The sequence below is a fragment of the Gobio gobio genome (genome assembly GCF_949357685.1).
Source record: "Gobio gobio genome assembly, chromosome: 24".
NCBI classification, from domain to species: domain Eukaryota; kingdom Metazoa; phylum Chordata; class Actinopteri; order Cypriniformes; family Gobionidae; genus Gobio; species Gobio gobio.
Window position 1 is genome coordinate 23,971,507 of NC_137120.1, and position 25,769 is coordinate 23,997,275.

Genomic DNA, 25,769 nt, shown 5'->3' on the forward strand with positions numbered 1-25,769 from the left:
ATTAGGTAAATTAGTCCGGTGATGTAGGACTGCGCGCGGCTGCTCCTCCCAGTCAGTGACGGACAGTAATCATTTTTGCGCGATTCTGTCTGCAACAATAACAAGGAGATGCAAGCAGCATTGCTTTTGGTAGTTATGTATTGGTTTAATAAAGAGGTAATTAACAAAACGGCGGAAAAGAGACGAGCACTGATACTAAAGTGTATTCTGAAAGCTCGTAAAGCTAGATTTAGATTTAGATTTAGATTTAGTTCAACCAATCAGCATGTTCAGCGCCCAAGTCCCACCCCCGAAAGTTCCCGAACTTTGAAAAAGTACTACCCCGGGAGCAGGGCCGTTTGGAGGGGGAAATATTTACCCCTTAATTTAGACCCTGGTTCCTGCGGTCGAAACACACCGAGTACCTCCCCAAAGTTCCTAGTTCCTGGGGAAAGTTCCTGCGGTGGAAACGCGGCTATAAGCAGTCACTTATGTCCTGGCACTGGTTGTTGTCCGAGATTTTAATTTTGACGGTGCTGAGAATGATTTAGCCAGAGCCTGAGAACACAGCGCTCAAATTCTCCATCTTCATTCGTTTACGATCTGTTTACCAGTCCCATCTAAAGCCACGATCCAACCACAGGAACTTTCTCCAGGAACAAGGGACTAGGGGGGGTACTCGGTGTGTTTCGACCGCAGGGACCAGGGTCTAAATGAAGTTCCGGTAAAAATGTGGATCATTTCAGAAAGTCCCTGCTCTACTTTAGTTACTTTAGTTCAGGAACTTTCGGGGGTGGGACTTGGGCGCTGAACCTGCTGATTGGTTCAGTTCACACAGCATTTTGATTAGTTGACTCCACACAGCATTTTATTTCAACCTCAATTTTAAAAGTCTGTTGCGGTGCATGCAGTAAGAGTTGTTTGCTATTCGAATCAACAATGGAGTTTAAAAAATATGACGATGGACAGACGATAACGCGGCTTAATAAATTATTAGATAGAACTGTTAGACACAGAAAGTAAAGTATTATATCGTTTGCCGTGTGGTTGATACTATGTAACCCAATGTTGCTACCTAAGCATAAATAAATAATCATGTTTCACTTAGTCTTTTCAAAGTCGCTTTGGATTTCCCCTTTAGCGTAAAATTTATGAAGTGCCTGCACTTTGGTGTCGGTCCATCTATCGCTGTTTTCCAAGTTCGTGGAGTAAATAAATAGGCTATAAACCTTAGCCTGACGTTGTCATACTCAATTCTAGTCAGAATATGAGTCTGATACTTCTCCATTGGGCTGTGATTATGAGGCGTGTTTCAACCGAACCAGGAAAGAAAATGCCTCTGCACTCAATTGGAATGACCTACAACCAATCAGAGCAACGGAGCGACGCATAGTTGTCAACAGAACTCAACTGCACGCACGCTGGAAGAAGTAGAAGAAGAAGATGAGTGTAAACAATCTTTGCCGGTGTTGTTAAAAATTATTTAAGGATACACAGAGTACTTACCAACACGATAATCCTTTTTGAGAGAAATAGTAAAGGTGAATGCATATACGAACAAGTTCTCTGTTTAGGATTAGAACAAATTCAACCCAAGTGTTCTTTGGTGACGTGCATGATTACATGTTACTGTTGATCATCTGTCCATCATCGTATAAATTTGATTGGTCCGAACAGCTCTGGTTTGAGCATAGTTGCTCCACAACGGATCAAGTCCAGACCGAACTTCCCGACCTCAAATGTTGTGGGCAGGGCTAAGTTCGGCTGGCATCCAGGCTATATAAATAGGCTATATGCTGGTGCTTTGCATGCGTTCGACCAATCAATGTACACTTACATCACTGCTAGTTCCTATTATGGGTTAGACCCGACTCTGAGGTAGGGGCTAATTTAGTTCCCCCTAAAGCATCCACCGCCTATAAACTTAAAGGTCCCGTTTTTCCTGTTTTTTTGAAGCTTTGATTGTGTTTATAGTGTGCAATATAACATGTGTTCATGTTTCGCGTGTAAAAAAACACAGTATTTTTCACACAATTTACTTATCTGTATACCGCTGTTTTCACTGTCCTAAAAACGGCTTGAAAGATTTCCCTGTTCTATGAAGTCCCTCCTTCAGAAATACATAACGAGTTCTGATTGTGCCAGCGGTTCCCGTGTTGTGATTCGACAGCAGCTTAGCGCACGTTGCCCGGAAAGGTCACGCCTCTTACCATAATGGGGAGATGCATGTGCTCAAACTACAGCGTCCCTGGCCAAAGAAAGGTGATTTGACTCCGGGATGAAAATAACAGCGTCTCGACAACATGGCGACACACACACTCTACAAACCCAACCTAACGCAACACTTCCTCTTCTCCACGTGGGAGAGCAACAAGACCACGCCCCTTTTTTTGCGTATTCTTCAGGGTTCCCGCGGGGTCTTAAAAAGTCTTAAAATGTCTAAAATTCTTTTTTTTAAATTTAAGGCCTTAAAAAGTCTTAAAAACGGCCAGATTTTCGCCCGAGGTCTTAAATTTAATTTAGTTAGGTCTTAAAAAAAGTGTTATCCTCGTTCATTTCCAGAAATGCTGGCTGCAGAAAGTTATTAACGTTACACTGTAGCAAAAAAGTATCGAATCGCGAAAGCGGAGCTCTAGAGTCTTTGCTGCTCCGCCCTCAGAGCGTTCGTTCGGTGTGTTGTAGTTCTTTCTGGGGGTGTTGGTACACGTACTCGGTGATAAAACTACAAATCCCGTGATAAATGCAATTACCTGCCCGCAAAATACGTCTACATTTCATAACGTTGTATTTTTCTGGACAGAATGAGGCAGACATGCATTGTTTTATATTATTCTAAACAGTGATAAAGTCTGCACTCAATCAGCACTGCATACCTTATTATTATGACAATAGTGAAGGCTTGAAAAACTCAAATACACCATAGCTTGATGCAGTCGTGTTTATTATCTTCGTTTCATCAGTCAAAGCGTTTCTATCTTCAGTTTATCCTACATCGCTAGCTTCACATTAGGGCTAAGGATTACTTCTCTGAGGGAAATGTGGAGTTTCTGCTCGAGGGCCCCCTCTGGCTTCCAGTATGAATTAAACGTTTGGGTAACAAATATGAAAAATAATACTTCTCTCTAAATAAATTTATATGACAACCCATATGTTTTTCTCCAATGTACAGTTTTTCCCCCACAGTGGATGCATAAGAGGCTCATATTTCATATTAATTACATAGACTTTAAGAAATTGATATCACAGATAAAAAGCACAGAATTTCGTTATTTTTTTATTTATTTTTTACAATAAATCTTTAGACCTTTCTAATGATTTTTAGTCATAGGCTGTCTGCATATTAACAGGTAACCCAGCAGGTTTTTTTTTTGTAAAATAAGTTTTCTGTAAAATATAAATGTTATTTTATTAGTATTATTATTATATTGTTATATTTATTCTTAAATACTCTATTTTTAATTTTTTTAATAATTAAAATTAAAATGTTATTGTAATAGTAATATTTCTAATTTGTTAAATATTTGTATTTATTGAATATAATCATTATTATTAGTCTCGTTAATATATAGACATTAATATATAAAATGTTATATGCATACACTTTTAATTTGTAAAAAAATTAAAAATAAAAATTGCATTTTAACCAGAATAATCGCAATTAGAAATCTTCCCCAAATCGTGCATCCCTAGTTTATCCTATCACCCTAGTGCATCCCCTGTTCAATCTCTATTAGGCTATTAATATGCTGTTTTGTAATCTATTCTATTTGAGGGCAAGTTTGTTTTAGCCTATTTTCATTTTGGGCCTAAGGTTTTGGGCATTTGGCACGTTGTTGGCTGTGGAGGGTTACTAATGTCATTGCATTATTGCTTTTTTTATTATTTCTTTGATTTAAATAATTTTGGTAATGCATCGTATAGGTCTTAAATTTCAATCTTTATGGTCTTAAAATGTCTTAAAAAGGTCTTAAATTTGACTTTCTGAAACCTGCAAGAACCCTGATTCTTGTGGGCGGAGGTTAGTCAACAGACTGTTCTACTGACGTCATTAAAGCAGGATGTACAGGGATGTAGTCCAAACCGGCCGTTCACAGTAGGCTTTGAAAGGGAACTTCTGTTAAATAAAATATCTCGCTTGGCATCGAACTTTGAGCTTTATAATTTTACAGGTATTATTTATGCTCTAACAGCAACATTACACACTAACTAAAGTTTGAAAAATGGGATCACGAAGAACAGGACCTTTAATAAAGCCTGAACCTCATCGTTAGTCCATCGGTCGTATTTTTTAAACTCCATTATTGAATAGCTAACAATTCTTATCGCAACAGACTTTTAAAAATGGTGGTTGAAGTAAAATGTTGCGTGGAGTCAGCCATTCGAAAAAGATGCGTGAACTCAACCAATCAGCATGTTCAGCGCTCAAGCCCCACCCCCGAAAGTTCCAGTACTACCTGGCGAGCAGGGACATTTTGAGGGGGAAATTTTCGACCCTGGTCCCTGTGGTCGAAACACACAGAGTACCACCCCAAAGTACTTAGTTCCTGGGGAAAATGCGGCCTATTATAGTCATTGTTCTTAGTGTGAACGGGCCTTTACACCTTATCTACACCATATATCAGCATTCAAAATTGTTCACATTATATCTGACAAAGCATTGTACACTCAAAGGTCATAAATATTATTTTAAATGAAGAAACTGACAGCTAACACCCGTATATGTCCAGAGTAGACTATGATATAGCAGCACTCTGTTGTCTAAACCTACTGGAAAATTCTTTAAAACACTGTCACGGCTAACCACCATAATCATCCAGGGTCGCGTTCAGAGACACTCTCAGGGAGCTGAAACCATACCGGCAGGGGCGTGTGTGTTCTGGAACATCACGGCAGCAAGGTTTCACCGCCCTTATGTCTATAGGCCTCTGAAATAAATGTTCTTTGAAACCATGTGGAGGTGATAGAAACCAGCATTTTAGATCAAAGCACATTATGCACAAACACCACACTGGGAATTCTGTGCAGTTTGCCCTATGAGCGGTGACACATTGTCATTATGCGCATTGACATATTTAATTTTCCTGGGGATTATGGGTATTAAAGGAATTTTGCATGGTTTCTGGGCATGAACGAACTGGGACTGGAGGTTTTTCGAATTATTTGGGTTTAGGGAGTTGGGTCATTTTAAGTTCAGCAATCCAGAGGGATGTTCCTTGAATAAGTATAACACAATACTTATTCCGTCCCATCATTCTGTAGTTAATGATCCAAACCTTGTCATTATCTGCTTTCTTGAAGCATTCTGAGGCCAAAATCATGATGGAAGAGTACTTGGTAAAAGGGTTAATTGTGTATGAAAGCACTGTTTTGTTTTAAATATCCATTTGTTTAATGTAAGGTAAAAGCGCTTAGCAATATTTACAGGTACATTAACCCAAACCGGTATTTTAAAGTACACCATTAAGCCTCACAGCTGCCAATCACATCCTTTCATGTGTGCACAGCTGTTCCTTTTAAATATGCATTGGACGTGCTTTGGACTAAACAAATAAGATGGCTTTCAAAGCAAACATGTTAATTAGCATTGCAGTGAGGAAAAGTGAAGATTTTTGATCTGTTACAAAACCTAGTGTGCTGCCTACCAAGACAACACTTGGCAGCTCCCTATTCTAAAATGTAAGCAGCAATCATGGTTGTTTTTAGCTAAATTACAAGCAGCATTTGCTTGTTTTTATTATAGTCTGCATTGTCTAGAAAACGTTCATCCAATGGTGGACAATACAATACTGAAAAGTATACACAATTTGCTCTCTACGTTGTTAGCTTAGCAACATGCTAGCATCAAACCATACTGAGAGTTGAGTCTCATGTCTCAATACCCAGTATGTGTGTGGGCTACAAGCTCTTTGTACCACATTATTAGCTTAGCAATGTGCTAACATGCAACATGGAATCAATTTAGTCAATAAATAATCAATTCGATATTTGTGTGAGCTATGTATTTTTTAGAGCAATGCGTCTATGTGTGCTTCATGAGAGGGACAGTTTTGTCCCAATATTTACTTAATGGGTATTTGTGTGCTACATATTAGGCATAACCACATTGTTAGCTTAGCAAATGCTAACGTCAGACAGTATTGGAATCAATTTACTCAATATTTGTGTGATCTACATAGTAAGCTCAACAGTGTTAGCTTAGCAATGTGCTAACATGCAACATAGAATCAATGTAACCTATATTTGTGTGAGCTATGTATTTTTAGAGCATTGCGTATGTGCGCTTCATGAGAAGGACAGTTTTGTCCCAATATTTACTCTATGGGTATTTTTGTGCTACATATTAAGCATAACCACATTGTTAGCGTAGCAACATGCTAACGTCAGACAGTATTGATAATCAGTTGGAACTCTGATTCAGAACTGATAAAAACAGATGTTCAAGGAAGTATTTTGGACTGATCTGTTAAAAATGCTCAAACATATTCATCTATGGTCATAGGCCTAGTTAATGTCAGTCGATCATCTTTGATTAAACAAAGTGGAAATTATTATTTAACTTCAAAATTAACAGCTGGTAAAATTGCGGCACATGTTTTCTCCCATATTTTAAGAACCAGTGAAACCCATTTCACTTGGCAGGATGTTTTTGCAATGCTAAATCTCCAAAGGAACAGTTTAAATTGCCCTGGCAAAAATATAAGATGCACGATTAGATGCCTTTTTCAAGACTGTTTTAAGGTGATGTTAGACAGCTTGGGCTATTCGTCTGACAACAGGGGTGTAGGAAGTTTAACAGGGAACAAATTTCAGCACGTTAACCCCTGACCCCTCCTTCTGGCTGTCTCCCGCTCACACCGGGAGATGTAATGCATTCCCGCCCTCGGGACATGACCATAATTCACAGCAAATTTAAACAGACAGACTAACAACCTGTCATCAGGACATAGTAGATGGCCAGTTAGGTACATGCAAACCCCTGTCATGTTAATATTGGCAGTCCAATTCAATGTTGTATTTCGTGGGATTGAAAACTAAGCTGAATACTGATTTAAGTGACAGACGTATTAATTCCTGAATATTACAGAGCTTTTATGATACACAAAACACTGTATCCTTAGCACAAAGCTTGTTTCATATTAACCAGGAGTTTCTTATTCTAAAGAAAGACTATTAATTGAGCAAAGAGTTGTGGATTATTCTCCCTGAGGTGCTTGGAAAGACAAAGCGTTCTAATTCAGGGCACGTTTAACTTCATCTTTTCACATCAAACTTGTCATTACTTGCCAGAGTTGCGAAGCAATTCACAGCGCTACAAATATGCAATGATTACGCCCATTATTATTTAAAGAGTTATACTTCAAAAACATATAATTACACCTAGTCCACCTTCCATCGCTATAACTCACTTTCATCTGAATAACTCAATGCAAGAAGCAAAGCTGCATCTGGACAAACAAGGCACAATTAGTATAATGAGCGGTTTCAAAATGCCAGCGACGTAAATGGGAGATTAGTCACAGGAAAGACAGCAAAGGAGGACGCTGTGCTCTTCCACATTATACGTTTCGGAAAACCACTGTGTGGGCGGTGGAGGCCGTTGGCGTAATCGCTGTTTGTTCAAGTGGAGATGCTTAAAGATGGATTATTTGATTGCAGTTATCATGGATATTCACTGTTATAGGGTTCAATCAAATGTTGAGCTTTTTAGGATTGAAAAATATAGCTCATCATTATTAGGATGTGCTGTTTCGAAAAAATTTAAAAGTTTGGATGGTAAGAACATAAGAGTACAATACAAGCACTTAGTAATTGTGTATTAGAGAAGAATATTTAAAAAATGAAAGAGAAAAAAATTATAGAAGTATATATATGTTACAAATAACTTGGACTCTAAAAGTGCTAAAAAATCAAAGCCATATGTCTAGCCAAGTTGTGGTCGAAATTTGAAGTTGATATCACCAAAATATAGGTTCTTGTGAGATCTTGACCTGTTGACAGCCACAATCTAATGAAATGGTTGATGCCTTCTCCTGCCTAAATTAATAAATTTCTGTCAATATCACTTCACAAAACAGTGTCCAAATATGGAACCTTGAGCTTCAGACCTTTGCAAAAATATGTGTTTTACCAAGATTTAATTTTAAATTTTGCAGTAAATTTGACAAAACTTTCTTATTTAGGTTTTGATGTAGATTATTTTCAACCAGTGGTGTGAGTTTGGGGCGGGTCTATCAGTTTGACTGAAAATACAGAAATAAATAGTATCTTTGTATAAAATTTATAAGACCGCATACACTCACATGAGATAAAGTTTCTAGTTATATATATATATAATAATAATAATAATAATAATAATAATAAAAAAAACATTTACACAGGGTGGGTCTCCTCATGGTGTCGGCCATGTTGAGATCTCATGACAAGCCAAAAAAGAATAGCTTTTTCTCGCTTAACCTCACTGTTATGATCTTGGAATAAATGATTGACTGCAAATCAAGTATTTCTACAATAGCATCGATTATACTGAAAACTATTGATTTTGGCACCCACACCACTAGGTGTCAGCATAAGTCTTTTACTTCTGTTGAGAGACATTTTTGAGTGAAAAAAATTGTAGAGTGCTTGGGGCTCAGGGTCAATTTTACAAAGAGCTCATTATCCCCCAGCCAACGTGTGTCGTTCCTGGGGATAATTTTAGATTCAACCCTTTTGAGGGCCACAGTCACTCCAGAGTGTGCTCTGGGCATTCAGCAGCTTTTGCAAACGTTTATGCCTGGGGCTTTTCTGCCGCTCAGAAAGTTTCAAAGGATGCTAGGCCTAATCAGTTCAGCATCTCCAGCTCTGCAGATGGGTTTGCTTCACATTCGCCCTCTACAGTTCTGGTTGAAACCACAGGTCCCACCCCGAGCCTGGCAACATGGCCGTTGCTCGCTCAAGGTGAACCAGGCATGTGTCACAGCCCTGGCCCCTTGGACGAACCCTTGATGGTTCAAGCAAGGCATGGTGATAGGAGCGATGGACAAGAGGAAGGTCGTCTTCACAGAAGCCTCAAAAACGGGTTGGTTAGGCCCATGACTGGCCAAGCCTCCTCCTTTATGTTTTCCCCTCGATCATACTAATTCCTCAGGTAATCAAGCAAGCCAGGGAGAGCGCTCACAAAGTCCTCCTGGTGGCACGTCTTTGGAGGACCCAACCATGGTTCTCAGAGCTGTCTCGGCTATCGCCCATGGGGCCATGGCCAATCCCTCTGAGGCGGGACCTCCTATCCCAAGTGAGAGGGACAATATGGCACCCCAGATCCGAGCTGTGGGACCTTCATGTGTGGTTTCTCAATGGGAGCCTTCAAGCCTCTTAATATCTTGAACACTATCTCTCAGGCTAGAGCTCCGTCTACAAGACATCTCTACTCCCTGAAATGGGCCATCTTTGCCTCCTGGTGTACAACAAAGACCCACTGACTTGTGACATATCTCAGATATTGTCATTTCTTCAAGACTTAATGGATAGAAGCCGTGCTCCCTTTACCCTTAAAGTCTATGTTGCGGCTATAGCAGCTTCTCACGCTCCTATAGCAGGGCAATCGATTGGAAGAAACAACCTTGTTGTTTGCTTCCTTAAGGTTTCCAGGAGGCTAAATCCTCCTTGTCCCCTCACGGTTCCTACTTGGGACCTTTCTGTGGTTCTTAGGGGCCTTAAAGGGCCTCCCTTTGAACCAATCCAGACTGCCAACCTTTGACCCCTGGTGCTAAAAACCACCTTGCTGCTAGCTTTGGCATTGGTGAAGCATGTGGGAGATTTACAAGCGCTCTCTGTGAGCCCCTTGTGTCTTGAGTTCGGGCCCAATGACTCTAAAGTCGTCCTGAAACCAAGACATGGATATGTCCCAAAAAATCCTATCTACCCCCTTTAGGGCGCAGATGATAGTTCTTTCCGCCCTTCCTCCTGAACAGGAGTTGAACCTACTCTGTCCTGTCAGAGCCCTGAGGTCTTATATTGACCGTTCCACCTCCTTTCATCAGGTGGAACAGCTCTTTGTCAGCTTCGGTTTGCTGCACAAAAGGTCTTCCGGTCACGAAGCCCAGACTTTCTAGATGGGTAGTCGATTCTATAGCACTTGCTTACTTTTCCTTAGGCCTTCAATGTCTCTTGGGTGTGAGAGCGCATTACACGAGAGGTATGGCCTCTGGTGGGCGTGGTCCTGTGGCGTTTCCGTTAACGACATTGGTGCGGCGGCAGGCTGGGCCTCGCCGTCCACATTTGTTCGATTTTATAATCTCAAGGTCCCTATACGACCCCGGCCTAGTCTGGGCGTAACTATGCTATGCCCTTGTATTATATAGATGACTACAGTATTCTGTACCCTGTTATTGGGCTATATTATCTTGAGTGTCTGTTCGAACCCTTTCACAAGTGCTCCGCACCAATGCTCGGTCATCCCCCTGCGTAGCACTGCGTGATTGTACTGTCCCCATAGCGTCTTGTCTTATTATATTAATAAGACGAACGACGCAGTACTCGTGTAGTATCGCAAGGGAACATATTCGGTTACTAACGTAACCTCGGTTCCCTTAGATACGGAACGAGTACTGCATTAATTGCCACGCTATGCGGGAGACGCCTCATGCTGTCGCTTCAGTCGAATCCAATCGATTTGCAATGGTGAATAGGCCGCTTATATAGCCTGAATCCCCGCCCCCTTTGGCGGGCTCACTCACCATTGGCTCGCGCGTTCCACACCGTCATTGGTTCGTTTTCTTTAACTTACGAACCAATCGACGTGCAGTTCACACTGCGTGGTTGTATAAAGGCTTCAGAATCGGAGAAAAGGCGTTTTCCCCATAACGTCTTGTCTTATTATAATAATAAGACGAACAACACAGTACTTGTTCCGTATCTAAGAGAACCGAGGTTACGTTAGCAACCGAGTACGTTCACTTACACAAGAGTTCTAGTAACTAAAAAAGAACTGAAGAGAGTACTTGATGTTTTACTTTAGATTTACTCTTGACTTAGTATAGCTACCATTGTTGTTACCGTTGTTGTGTTTTGATGCTGAATGTTGAAGTCTGCGTGTGACTCAAGCATGGTCAACTGCAAGATATTGTTACAAATATAGAAGGATTATATCAACCCAATTAAAAGTTTCACAGGTGTTTATGACATAAGTGTTTGCAATAAAATTGTAAACGATCATTATACGACATAAAGGGAAATATCATATAGGTTAATTTTAAAAGGTGACCTTAATTTCTGACTAAATCATTAACTATAGTTCAAAGGTCAACTTTTAAAAACAACCTGTTTCCTCCTTTGAAACCAAATAACTGTGATTTCTTGTTGCTTCGGTACATCAATAGGAAAAAAGTTATAATAATATAAATGCTCAAAGTCGTCAACCAAAGTGACACTATTCACCATAATGGTGAGGGTTTTTTTTTTTACTTGACTAAATGGTACTCAAAGCAATCAATTAATCTTAAATTTGGTTTTACGAGTAAACAAGGAATATGTGAATAGTACAGATTACTAGATTTTTACAATTAAGTTAAGACATTAAGTAAAGTTAACTAGAATCACTGTTGGATTTTACAGTGTGGATAGTAAAGGTTCTCCATCAAGTCAATGCCAATAACAAACCTTTATGTTTAGGAGTGTAAACAGTAGATTCTGATGCAGATTGTATTTGATCACAGGATTATGGGATTGAAAACACTTTCTTCAGCTCAGGTACAGAAAAGTAATGCATGCGTATGGATGATAAGATCTCTCAATCTCAGCTAGTGTCGAAGCATCATTACTAACACACATACACACACACACACACACACACACACACACACACACACACACACACACACACACACACACACACACACACACACACACACACACACACACACACACACACACACACACACACACACACACACACACACACACACACACACACACTTCTTTGCGTCTGGCCCCCGCTGGGAGAGCATTAGACTGAGCTCTGTTGCGTGACGGCTTCCTCTGCTCCTCTTCATTAGATCAGCGTCCCCTGACTCGCTCAACTGAGCCCATAAATATGGTTTCATCTCCAAACACTGTCATTCATAGGCAGCAAAAAACAGATCACAGGGGGATTCAACATACATGTTACTGTATGTCGATTTGAATGTATGAAACAGCAATTACAATGCACAGACACGGAGTGAGACAGCTTCATGCATTTAATATTTAAGACCCTTTATTGCCATAGTAACAGCAGCTTTAGGAAAGAATTTGTACATATTACACAATCCTTAAACAAAGTACAGTGGTAATATAGTACAATGATGGAATCATGGTACTTGTATACCATGGTACTGGATAATTACCATATTCAAATGCCATTGAAACATGATACTCCAATTTACTTTTTTTTTTTTTTTTAAGTCAAATTTGGAGGATATATATCACACATTTCAATTAAAAAATATATAAATATATTTTTATTAAAATCTGCATAGAATAGAGGCATAAATTACATAGTTTTTTTTTTATTTATCAATCTTTTCAATAATATATAATGACTTTTGTTGCATTACAATAATTAGATATATAACTAATTACAGTAATAATAATTAAGTATTAATTATTATATTTTTCTCTGCATTATAATAATAATAATTGTAGTTATCATTATTCTTGTTTGTCTAGTTCCTTTCTTTCAAATTTGGAGTGAAAGATTAATTGTTTTAAATTTATTAATGAGGTTAACTATTGTATTTGATCAGAGAAGCCATGTACTATGGTACTTTGTGGTGGTACACATTATTTAAAAGGTCAAATGTAATTTATACAATTACAGCAAATGGAAAAAATATCAGTTTGTGTAAAATGGACAATATCTGCAAGAACACACAACAACATATATCCAGTGTCAGCCTTCCTATTCCTGAATGTCCATCATTAGGCATTATAACACAAACAGCCATTAAACTTCTACAGATGAGATTTCTATTCAAAACTTCATGAAGAACCAACTCAGTCCAAATAACAACATTAACTGACCATCTCGAAAGCAAACTTTGGCTAACTTCACCTCACGTTTGTCAGATTGCCCAATTGAAAATTCACACACACCCACATCTAAAGGATCTACACTAAATGATCCACTTTTAGTTTACAATCAATCATGAATTCAATAAAGAGCAATTCTCACCAAAACTGGTCTTCACTTCTCTCCGTAGCCCACAGAGCATGTTGGCGTGCTTGATTCAAACACACATACACACACACACACCAACAGAGAGACAGAAATGCAGCTCTGCGAGCAACAGAAGCGCCCCCCTGTCTGGTCACACGGTTCAGCTCCGTGTGTGTGTGTGTGCGTGTGTGTTTAGTCTCTCTCACACACTCGTATTAGGGACATACACACTCTCCCTCCTGTAAATCTAAGCTGTCTTTTTGTTGTGTGGAGCTATACGGTGCCTCCACCCCTACAGATTTTTGGTTTCTCCTTTGATTTGCTTCGCACGGATGTAAATCTGTGTGCTGAATGAGGAATTCATTCTGCTGGATGTAAAAGACAGCTAAAAACGCTCCGGAGCGGATGTCTGTTCTGTTATCTTCAGGTTATTGTTTTTTGAAAAAAGCACAGATTCAAATGTCAATTCTTTTCATTTCACTTGAAAGGTTACTGCTGAACTTAAAAAAAAAAAAAAAAAAAAAAAAATAAATTCCCACCTTAGAGTATCAGTGATGTTTCCTCAATGGTTTTTCAATCTTAAACATTTAAATGACAGTCTTATGTCTAAGACTGACAGTCTAATGACAGTAAGTAAACTATACAATTTTAATATGTGTAGTTGTTACTTGGAGTAAGTAGTTCTACTTGATCTAATAATTGAAAAAAAATCTACTGTTGCTTAAGTAAACTTTACCCCTTTTTAAGTGTACCAAACACTATTTCAACCTTGTAACCATACATTTCGAATGTCCATACTTAATAATAGATAAATGGTTTAAATTCTGGTAGTATTACAATAAATATTACAATGATTACATTTATTTGATCTTTTTACAAATTTGTATTTCTGTGGCGGAAACAAGCTTACAGTACAATCTTATTTACATTTTTTACGTCATTATTTACGTTTAATGTTTAATTATATAAAAATGTATGCATTTTTTGACAAATAATGGATTATTTTAAGATATATTTATCAAATAATATGACTAAGTTCAGTAACCTGTAAGTTACACTATTTTGCCAAAAGTATTAGGACACCCCTCCAAATCATTGAATTCAGGTGTTCCAAATCCTTTCCATGGCCACAGGTGTATAAAATTAAGCACCTAGGCATGCAGACTGTTTCTACAAACATTTGTGAAAGAATAGGTCGCTCTCAGTGAATTCAAGCGTGGTACCATAGATAGGTTGCCACCTGTGCAATAAGTCATTTCCTCACTGCTAAAAATTCCACGCTCAAATGTTAGTGGTATTATAACAAAGTGGAAGCAATTGGGAACAACAGCAACTCAGCCACGAAGTGGTAGGCCACGTAAAATCACAGAGAAGGGTCAGCTTATGCTGAGGCGCACAGTGCGCAGAAGTCGCCAACTTTCTGCAGAGTCAATAGCTACAGACCTCCAAACTTCAGATTAGCTCAAGAACAGTGCGTAGAGAGCTTAATGTAATGTGGGTTTCCATGGCCGAGCAGCTGCATCCAAGCCTTACATCACCAAGTGCAATGCAACTCGTCGGATGCAGTGGTGTAAAGCACGCCGCCAATGGACTCTAGAGCAGTGGAGACTTGTTTTCTGGAGTGACGAATCATGCTTCTCTGTCTGGAAATCTGATGTGCGATTCTAGGTTTGCCAGTTACCAGGAGAAAGGTACTTTCCTAACTGCATTGTGCCAAATGTAAATTTTGGTAGAGGGGGGATTATGGTGTGGGGTTGTTTTAGTTGCGCTTGGCCCCTTAATTCCAGTGCAAATTAACTTTTAATCCTTCAGCATACCAATACATTTTGGAGAATTTCATGCTCCCAACTTTGTGGGAACAATTTGGGGATGGCCCCTTCCTGTTCCAAAATGACTGCGCACCAGTGCACATAGCAAGGTCCATAAAGACATGGGTGAGTGAGTTTGGTGTGGAGGAACTTGACTGGCCTGCACAGAGTCCTGACTAAACCCAATAGAACACCTTTGGGATGAATTAGAGCGGAGACTGCGAGCCAGGCCTTCTCGTCCAATATCAGTGCCTGACCTCACAAATGCATTAGAAAAATTGTCAAAAATTCCCATAAACACACTCCTAAACCTTGTGGAAAGCCTTCCCAGAAGAGTTGAAGCTGTTATAGCTGCAAAGAGTAGGCCAACTCCATATTAAACCCTACGGATTAAGAATGGGATGTCATTAAAGTTCATGCGCATGTAAAGGCAGGCGTCCCAAAACTTTTGGCAATATAGTATATATCAGTAATAAATCATGAAAACACAAATATAACACCATTTCCAGAGAACAACCCTTCAGTATTTGATTAGACTATATCAAATTCAATAAATGTGATTCTGCCTGATTACATGACTAAATCCATGCAGCTTAATTTAAAAGATTCCAAGATACTTCAGGTGTTTTCAAACAAAAATAAATGTTAAATTGGCCTATATGTTTTCAGAAGGGAACACTGAACAGTCATGTGAATGAAACTTTTTTTATTTAAAAGAAGTGGGCATTATTTCCACCTCTGTCCTTATAGTTGGTCTCCCCCAGGACTCTTTTCAGACAGATACCAACAATGACACCAAGCAGCTCCAGCTACAAACTGCTCCTCCGTCCAGAGTGACTCTGACCTGCGGTCCTGCTCCTTGAATCAGCGTTCTGCCTCTCCTTACACTTTGTCCCCTACGATCTAACATGCCCCTCTGACACAAATGACTAATAAAAACCCCTTTCCCTTCATCTGCCTCTGTATATCAGTCTCTCGTATTCCAGGAATTTAGAAAATATCTGCAAAGTGTACATTTTTTACATACTGACAGTTTATAAAAATGAAAACATTGTGCGTATGAGTACCAAATTTAGATGCATACAAATCCATTGACAAAAAAGGATTGTTGGAATTGCTAGAACCTTCTTGAAGTTATTGGCATCTATCGAAATACATAAATAAGTTTTTCTGCTACAACCATACATGTACTGTACAATAATTTGCATGTGGTAACAGGCTCATATCTTATCAAAGCGCAAATAATGTCTTCTGAAATACTGAGCTAGAACTTTAATACCCAATCAAAATTGCATTGTGCTCGAACTCACTCCATAGAGAACATCAAGACCGGATCAGAAAGTGAATTTGTTCCAGGTGGTCTCAGTTTATGTTCCAGCCTCTGGTTGGTGAACGTCTAAATATTTCAGGCCACTTCTGTGACAAACTCGCAATCACAATCCCATGATTCCTCAGAGTACGCTAATAATGACTCGAAAACAGGATGCATGAATCTTTTAAAGACCCCATGAAATAAAAATGTTTGATAGAGGCTAAGCTAGAATGCTAACAGTATGGCCCTGTTTACACCTTAAGATGTTTTTGGTCGATCAGATCACAAGTAGACGAGGGAGAGACATACCCATTTAAACCTGGTCTCTTAACCTGGCGGGTAAGTGTATTGTTTTTTTAAGATATTTCAGTCTAATGGACGAAATTGCTCGCACAATGTAGCCTACATATGAACGTGACCGGAGACAACGGAAGACATACAGAGAGCATCAGCTTTCGTTTTTTCTGCTCTGACAGCCGCAAAACCACGCCGAGCGCTGTGAGTATGTGTTATGCTGGGTACACACCAAAAGATAATCGGGCTGATTTTGGGCCGATTTCCCCCCTTCCGACAATCCTAGCTATGTCCCGATTATCTTGATGGTTCTAAAAGATTATCTTATCAGATTTTCCTGTGATGTGAATTGTGTTAAGAGTGTCCGAACCTGCTCGGAAGAACGTCGGAGCCGTCCCGATCACGAATCGTAATCCGAATCCGAATTCAATCCGAAAGCACGCTGAGGGAAACTCCATCTCTCTGTCACTCATGCGTCTCTCTCTCTTTCTCTCAACCCTGCTTTTGATATGAAACTTGAAAGTCTAAGCTTTTAAAATTGAATACGAAATTCAAACAATAAATATAGCATTTTGGCGCTAATGTGGCATAAAAGTTAAAGCCAGAGGCGTGGAAAAACAGAGTTGCGACATGCTCTCATCTCCCGGCGGCGTGTGCGCTCATGTACGTGGTTCACAGAGTGCTCAATAGGTCCACAAAAGCTATTGGTAGTAAATAGGCCTACTATTTGTGCAATAATTATGGTCAATTAATGACCACTTAAAATATTTTTTTTTGTATTATTTATATTACAATTAGTGTAGTAATTAAGGTTAAAATAAAGAATTCCAATGCAAAGAAGCAAATTAGAGTCATTTTGTGGCTGGAAAAATCATTTTTATTTGTAATTTCATTACCCACCATGTGGATGAATGGCTCTTTAATACATTTACATGTATCTAGTCTGGTTGCTCAAAGTATTGCAGATCATAACTGCTTACTTATTTTTAGGTTTTGCATTTAAAAACATATTTATGATCAAACACTAGATTTCTTTAAATGTGAAATTTTAAAACGTTAACAATTTACATCCTAATTTTTTTAATGATACTTATAGAAGCACACACAAGTGAATATTAATGAATGCAAGCAAATATAATTTACCCAAGAAAAGTTTAAAATAGTGCTAAAAAGGCAAACTTTCCTTATATGTACATAGGCTATATGAATTGATATTGAATCAAGATCGAAATTGATATTTATGCCAATCACCGCCATACTTATTCTGAAGTCTCGCGAGATTTTGTGAGATTTCCTGTGTTTACAGTCGGGACTCTGGTTGAAAATCTGTTTGTGTGTGGTGTGCTGTCTTTGTCACATCATGGCACACCACACACTATAGGAGCAAAACGGTTAAATCTAGGATTATTTGTCCTCATGTGTGTGGTCTATCACATTTTGAAAATCTTATAAGATGTAAAAAATCTTTTGGTGTGTACCCAGCATTAGAAACAAGGAATGGTAAGAGAAAATTAGAACCAGACTTGGGTCTCCAGCCATCAGTTTAATTCCGGTCTGGTTAGCGCACTTCCCATAATATTTATGCATTAGGGTCAGTAGGCGGAGAGTTTGACAGCACAATCTGACATTTGACCACATAAGCGTTTACACTACGGAAGCAATCCGGTCGAATGTATTTTCTACATCTGAAAGTGGTCGAAAGTGGACAAGCTCAAAACGTTTTAGACCCCGTTTAAACCTGTATTTAGCGTCATCTACTTATGATTCAATCGACCAAAATGTTTCTTAGTACCAGATGTAAACAAGGCTAATGCTAAGCTAGTATGCTAGTATAGTTTGCTTGAAATAGACATTGACACTGGATATGATATAGTCTGATCAAATTCTGATGGGTTACTCGTTCTCAGTTTAATACAGTTTAAGCTAGAGTGTTATGCTAACAGTATGCTAAGCTAGTATGATGAATGGTTTGTTTGAAATAGACATTGGATCGAATTGACATTAGTTTTGAAATGGATTTGATAAAGTCTGATCAAATACTGAAGGGTTGTTCTTAGGGTGCTTTCACACTTGGTTCGATTGCCTGGACCGAACCCGAGTTCGATTGCTCCCCCTCCCACTCTCCCTGCTGCCACTGGACTGTGTTCATATTATATTTTTTGGGTCCGAACAGGGGTGCGTTTGCGTCATCAAAGCAGCAGCTGTTTACCCGGTTGCTTAGTAACGGCAGCGAGCGTGAAGGTGGCAAAATGCATAGCGTTGCTCACCTCACTTTTATATTTTTGTTTTTGAACCGTTGGTTTTGTTTTCAAAGCTTCAGTAAGTAATGGCACTTGCGTCTATCTGCCGCAAATGTACTGCGAAAGCTCTAAAGAACGCTGAAGACGAGCAGAAATGAAATCTACAGCTCTCGGCTTGCAGTACGTCAGTCACGCTCGCCATGCAGGAAAATGAGTGAAACACACACAACACACATTTTGATCAAATCATACGTCATTAATAGCGGTTCACTTCCACGATTTAGTACGATTGCATTCACATCAGCAGTGAACCGTACCGGAGTTCACATAAACCGTACCCCAGACCACTCCTTTTAAGCAGACTCTAATAGAGTTTGTGGGTGCGCACCCGAGTTCGGAAGACCGCGTTCACATCATCCAAACTTACCGAACTCTGACGTCAGTCAGAAAGCACCCTCACACAGGCTAGTGTGAAAGCACCCTCAGTTTGATACAGGCTAAGCTAAAATGCTTTGTTAGCAGTATGCTAACATATTCATGGCCTCGTTTTATTAATTTGTTCCATTGTTTGAACTGTGGCCACTTTAAATGTGTTGCATTTAAATGAGGGAACAAATAAATAATTTGTGAGAACAAGATCTTGTTTATTTGGTTTTTCTTTTTTCTTTTTGGGTTATTGTGATCCCTAAAATCACTTGTATCGTAGTTTGTTTAATTTTTTGTAATTTTAATGTATTTTAATTAGCACCAAAATATATACAGAATAGTTGAAAATTTTGAAATAGCACAATTATTGGTTACTATTGGTTCACAATACAATTAAATGAACATTTGTTTATTTTAGTTCCGCATTTAAAATGATTGATTTTTAGCATTTTATTCATAATATATTTAGACAAAATTCTAGTCTAAAGTAATCTAGGTTCCCCAATCTGTTACACAACACTCCTAAACTGTCCGTTGTCTGGGAAGTTTAGATGTTATTTGGATTTATTGGTGCGCCAGATCCCGTTTTAGATCTAATGCAATGACTATCAGCACAATTCCCTTACCTTTATGGAAACGTTTGATGTGGTTGAGGATTATTCATCAGATAATCCACCATCCATCAAAGAATAGAAGACAAACATACGGGATATAGAGAAGTGGGGCAGAATACAAGATAAACCAGAGGTGGGTGATTACAGATACGTTTCTTTGTTTTTGTTTTTTTTGAAAAATGAAATGGCTGCCATAACTTAGAGACTATTAAATGAACATTACATCTTTGATAATGACTCCTATTTGAGGCTCTTTGATGATGCAAAAGATAATTAAACGCCAATTAAAACAGACAATATCGATTAACGGATTCACTTTCAAGTGCCGGATAGATCAATTCTAGGTCCTACAAATAACATCAACCTTTCCGGTTTAGCTTAGAATAAATTAGGACTTAACAGCAGCAAAACAAATTCATGTTTTTTTTGTGGTTTAAGTCCATATTTGCTAGCTTTAGCCATCTATTTGCTAATCCACTCCTACATTTTACCTCCAGTTGAAAACAATTTTTATCAAATACACAGAAAAAAAGGTGTAGGATTTACATTGAAACTATTTGCAAAAATTTGAAATTATATTTTCTTGTAAAACGTACCACAATAATGTATGTTTTGTTTACAACTTAGAAACCTTTTAAAATGTACATATTTGTTTTCTTGGAAAACAGACTAAATTATTTAATGGTGTCTTTAAGCCAGAAAGAAGGGAGCAAAGCATCCTGGGATAGGGGAGAGCGGGGCACAACCTAACGCTTTTTGACTTTCTCAGTTTGTGTAAATCCACTTGGGGGTCAGAGTATTTAGTGTTTCCCACATTAATTGCACACATGTTTAGTACAATTATGTGGTTTTGTTTCATTAATACAGTGTATACTTTTTTCTTGATTTACCCCGAAAGAATGGAAGTTAAATGTGACAACATGCCCCATAGGTGGGGTAGATTGTAACAAGTGGTGGGGCACAATGTAACATGACCAAATAACAGCTTAAAATTTTCTCTGATATAATCAAAAAAAATATACAAGAAAAACTAAAATATTTTGTCAACAAAATACAATTATTAACTTTTTTAAAGGGGTGGTAAACCACGATTTCACTATTCTAACTTTAGCTAGCGTGTAATGTTGCTGCTTGAGCAAAAACAACATCTGCAAAGTTACAACGTTCAAAGTTTAAAGCAAAGGGAGATATTTGCTTTTAAAGAAATCAGTTTCTAAGAACTACAGCAAACGGCCAGTAGGCGACTACAGACATTCCTCCAGGGTTGGTGACATCACCAGGCTCAATATTTACATAAACCCCTCCTCCGAGAATATTAAATAAGGGGGGGTGAGGCCATTTTGTATCGCGGAGCTGTTGTGGTATAGTTAGGCTGGAGTGTTGTTGCCGCGATGCCAAGGAAACGCTGTTATTTTCATCCGGATTGCAGGTCTGGGGTACTTGCTCTGTTCAGTCTTCCTTGGGACGGGGGTGCGTTGCAGAGCGTTTAACATACAACATGTTGCACGTGTGTATGAGACAGCGGGGAACAGGCGCACGCGGGGCTCCCTGCAGCACATCTCATGGAGGAAAACATCCACCGTCTTCGCGATTTCAATGCCGGATTTGCACAACGTCAGCTGCGTGAAAAAAACACTGCCAGTGCGTGGATGCACGACGCGCGCGCTGCACATTTCACGGAGGACAACACAAACTTCCACAAACTTCGCGAGTTCAATACAGGATATGCACAACGGCTTGTCCTGAAAGCTGGATTTACAAACAGAAGCTGTTTACGGGCCACAACCTGTAAGTCTGATTTTTTTTTCATCTATGTGTTTTCCTGTAATAGGTTGTAGCAAGGAAGTAAACAGATGACAGCGCTGTTCTGCAAACCAGTCTGTTAAATGCTCATTCATACTTAACGTTATCCGACGAACACCTAACGTTACAAACACTAACGTTAAAATCTCAACAGCGAACCTGGCATTAGTGTAAATGATTCTTTGATTAGAGCTTTTATGTATTGTTTGTCTACAGGCATGCTAAACATGGTTCTGTGTGTGATTTGGCTAACTTACTAGTAAAGCCAGTGCTTAGTGTTCGTTTTGGGTTAGTTCTTGCGACAGATATTTGGCTATAATCATTCTAAAAATACAAAAGTTAAAGTGCCATTCAGTAGCGATCACTATAGATCTGCAGTCTTTACTCTTGAGGACTGAACAGGTTATGCTCGATCATCTTCACTAAAATGTTCTGGGTCTGATTCGGGCTCAGATGGTTTTATTGATGCCGTTGTTTCTAATACTGACCAAAGCACAGCCTCCGGTGAAGGTAATGGGCGTGACGTTTCCGACAAACGTGCACTAGGCGGTTAGCGAATCACAACACACTGGGCCAGCTAACCAATCAGAGCCCATCGCGTATTTTTGAGGGACTGGCCTCATACAACCCGGAAAGCATCAGACCGTTTTACGCAACCTGGTCTCATTGTGAAAATGTACCTCTGGCAACGTTTTTGCAAACCGCCAAAATACGTACCAAAAAGTACATATCTCTGCAGTTTCAAAGTGAAATGAACACTAGAGGCAGTAAAACAGCAAGCACTTTTTATCGTTTTTTTTTTTTTCCATGTAAATGAATAAATTTTGGAGTTTGCGTCACTTAATCTGCTCCATATGCTCGGCTTTTTTTATATAATAAGTTTGCTCAGTAGCTCAGCTGGTACAGATTTGTACTTGTAATAATGAAAGCTCAGGTCATGATAAAAGAGCTCAAAGATGAGTTCACACAAGCTAACAAGACATGGTTACTATTGTATTTTTGTCACATTTGATTTTGTTAACACTATCGGTTAGGTTTAGGGTTTAGTGTAGGTGTACGTTAAAAAAACAATGTCACAAAACGTCAGATTGACGCTCATCTGTTCCGGGAAAAAAACGAAGCTTTTGGCGGCACCCAGTGGACATATCACTTTGAAACTGCAGTGATATGTACATATTGGTACGTATTTTGGGGTTTGCAAAAACGTTGCCAGAGGTACATTTTTGCAATGAGACCAGGCTGGTTTTACAAGGAGGGACAGAGCAGTGTAGAATAAAGGTCAAATATATGAAAAATAAGGCAATTTTTTTTAAAACGAAGCATGAACACATGTTACAGTGCACCCTCCAAACACAGTCAAGCCTTCAAAAGAATGTGTTTTACCACCCCTTTAAATAAAATAATGGCAATTTTTAATCATTAAAAATATAAGCATTTTTGAGTTTGACTACAAACACATCGCTAAATACAGCTATACAGCATAGTTCAAAACATAATAATAATTAATAATATCTGAACATTAACACTCAATCATTATGCACCCTTTTCTCATGGTTTCTCAAAATAATTCATAAAAGTATAGAATATAATGTCATATTTTTAATAGGGACTCATTGTAACGCAGTGTTACAACACACCCCATCTGCACAACTGGGATTTAAACTGCGGCTCGTGTCTTCTGCTGGTAAGATCAGCATTAAAGAACCATCTCAACTGTTAAATAACAGATATAAGATTAAAATAATATCAGATTTGTCTTATTTTAAATAAACACAAAAAACAGAGATGAAAACTAAACTTAACTAAGAAATTTACTTTTGCTATGGTTAAATAAATGTTCAGTAATATCTTCCAGAGATTTGATCATTTTGGCGATATTTTTTCTCTAAATAATATTGATATGGCAATTAGTAAATACACTAAGTTTCGTCATTCTGGCATGTGTGGAAAGGATTAAAATATGCATGTTACAACTAACCCCGCGTTAGGTTGTGCCCCACGCTCCCCTACTTATATTTTCAGTAGCTAATTCAGTTCTCGCTGTTCTCCTGCAGTTTAATAACGTAACACGTTTGAGAACGAAGAATCGGCTAATAAACAAGCAGCATGTTACCTTTACAAAGCTGCACTTGAAATGCAAATGGTTTCCCAAAACCCACTTCTTTCCTTTTCCCATGTTTCCCTCTTATTCCCTGAAATTAAAGCTGTTGTTGAATCTCTCGCCTCCCAGCAGATAACATACAACAGCCTGACACAATGAGGGCAGGCACACACGTCTCCACAGCTTTACACATTTCGTTTTGTGTGATGCAGCGAACACTTGCCCTGAAAAAATGCTCGCCCTGGTGTAATCTGGATTGCTTGTGAGCATAGAGAAGCTCAAAGAAGAATTAGGCAATGACTGAACCTTGTTTCTTAGCAGTTTTAGTTAGAAGGCAGCTAAAGAGCCTTAGCATCTTTACTCTTTGGGGAAATGAGCTTCACATCGCCAAACTACATGTAGGCTGTAGTTGTTCAGAAGGCCAACAGGAGGTAACAAAATGTTTTTCAGAAAATGTAGAGCCAGTGCTAAATTTCTGCCAATTCTAAACATAGCCGCTAACCTGTATTAAGACATTAGCTTGAAATCTCTTCCAGATTTTAGGTTCCTCAAGGCTATAACCAGGGCCGGGTCTGTAATTCTGGGGGCCCTAAGCAGGATAATTTTGGGGCCCTGCCTTGCAGTGAATAATGGAGTATTGCACTGCAAACCAGCAACTGTATACAATCTAACACTTACATATTTCATCTGTATATCTTTTAACATGATTGCCTACAACTATTTTACTGCTTATTAAAGTACACTCACTGAAACAGTAAAAGTAAAGATTATAGATTTGCAAATTTAAGGTCAATTTGTTGTAAACAAATAAATATTAATAATTTAGCATTAACAATATATAGCTAACTTACAACATTAGCCATAGTGGTATGCGGCTCGCTATGCTCTACTGAAGCAGCAGTAGAGTCACCTCCTCCAGCTGTTGAGATTATAATATAATTAATAATAAATACAGTATGCAGAGTAGATTAAACACATTCATTTTAAATTAATATTAAAGTACAATTAGACAACATAGTGAATTATGATTATAAAACTAAATTTTTTATTGGCAAGAGGAAAATTAGCTATGTTGAAGTTGCGCACAAAACTATTCAAAAGAAAGGCAGTGGGAAATATTTACTTGTGTCAGCCTCATGAAATGTTTCTCCACGACCACCAAAATATTTAAGAATGGCTCCTCCTGAGAAAGTGACATTTTGTTTTTTACAATTATGTTAAGGGTAAATTAAAAGAAATCCAATGTTAAATTATATTATTTAATTATTGGTTGATTAACTCTTACATACTGTTCATATTTTAAACCTTCACAGCATGGAGTGAGATATTTTTTACCTTTTATGATTACATACAGTAATACATTCACTGTAAAAAAAAAATCAGGTGCCCAATTGAAAATTTTCTAGTGAGCGATCACATCTAAAATTTTCAGTTGGCCAAATTTAATTTCTTGAATTTTAATTGAATAATTCAATTTGGCCAACTGAAAAATTTAGATGTGATCGCTCACTAGAAAATTTTCAATTGGGGACCTGATTTTTTTTACAGTGTTCTTTACTAAAATTTACCACAAATCCATTTTGCTTTTAGGTGTCTTGTATCGATCATCATTCAAAAATGTTTCAGAGAGGACACTGTGTTTTCTTTAGGTTTAAATGGTCTGGGCGATTTAGCTTAACAATATATAAAATATTTCATAATAGTATATAGATTAATATTTATTAATAATCTTTAATTGCCTATTCAATTAAGACCATAAGAAAAAGCTTGTATTTAACCGCTTTATTTTAAACTTCATTTTGATTTTGACTGTCAAATGATTGCTCTCTCTTCCTATTACTTTCTTTCTCTCGAATGTTCTTAAACTATTTTTTTATTGTAATAAGCGTCTATTGAGACAAAGATTTTTCGTTTTTTTCTTTCCCAGAACTAGTGTAGGTCATGTAACGTTAACTGTAACGTTAACTGTAACGCGGAAGGCGCTTTTCGCGCGGTGCGAATGACGCGAATTGAGCGTC

The 25,769-nt window shown here is 38.4% G+C and overlaps 1 protein-coding gene across 3 annotated transcripts in view; it reads right to left on the reverse strand.

The window, feature by feature from the left end:
• Window positions 1–25,769, reverse strand: part of grip2b (glutamate receptor interacting protein 2b) — a 293,833-nt gene that overhangs the window by 92,020 nt on the left and 176,044 nt on the right. The window contains exon 1 of one of the 3 annotated variants that reach the window (XM_079807132.1): window positions 13,169–13,422. The exons of the other annotated variants lie outside the window; for them this stretch is intronic. Within the exon in view, the coding sequence (XP_079663258.1) occupies window positions 13,169–13,208 (40 nt within the window). The 5' untranslated portion in view covers window positions 13,209–13,422. Of the gene's footprint in view, window positions 1–13,168; window positions 13,423–25,769 lie in introns of those variants that run through there. 3 annotated transcript variants of the gene reach the window in all.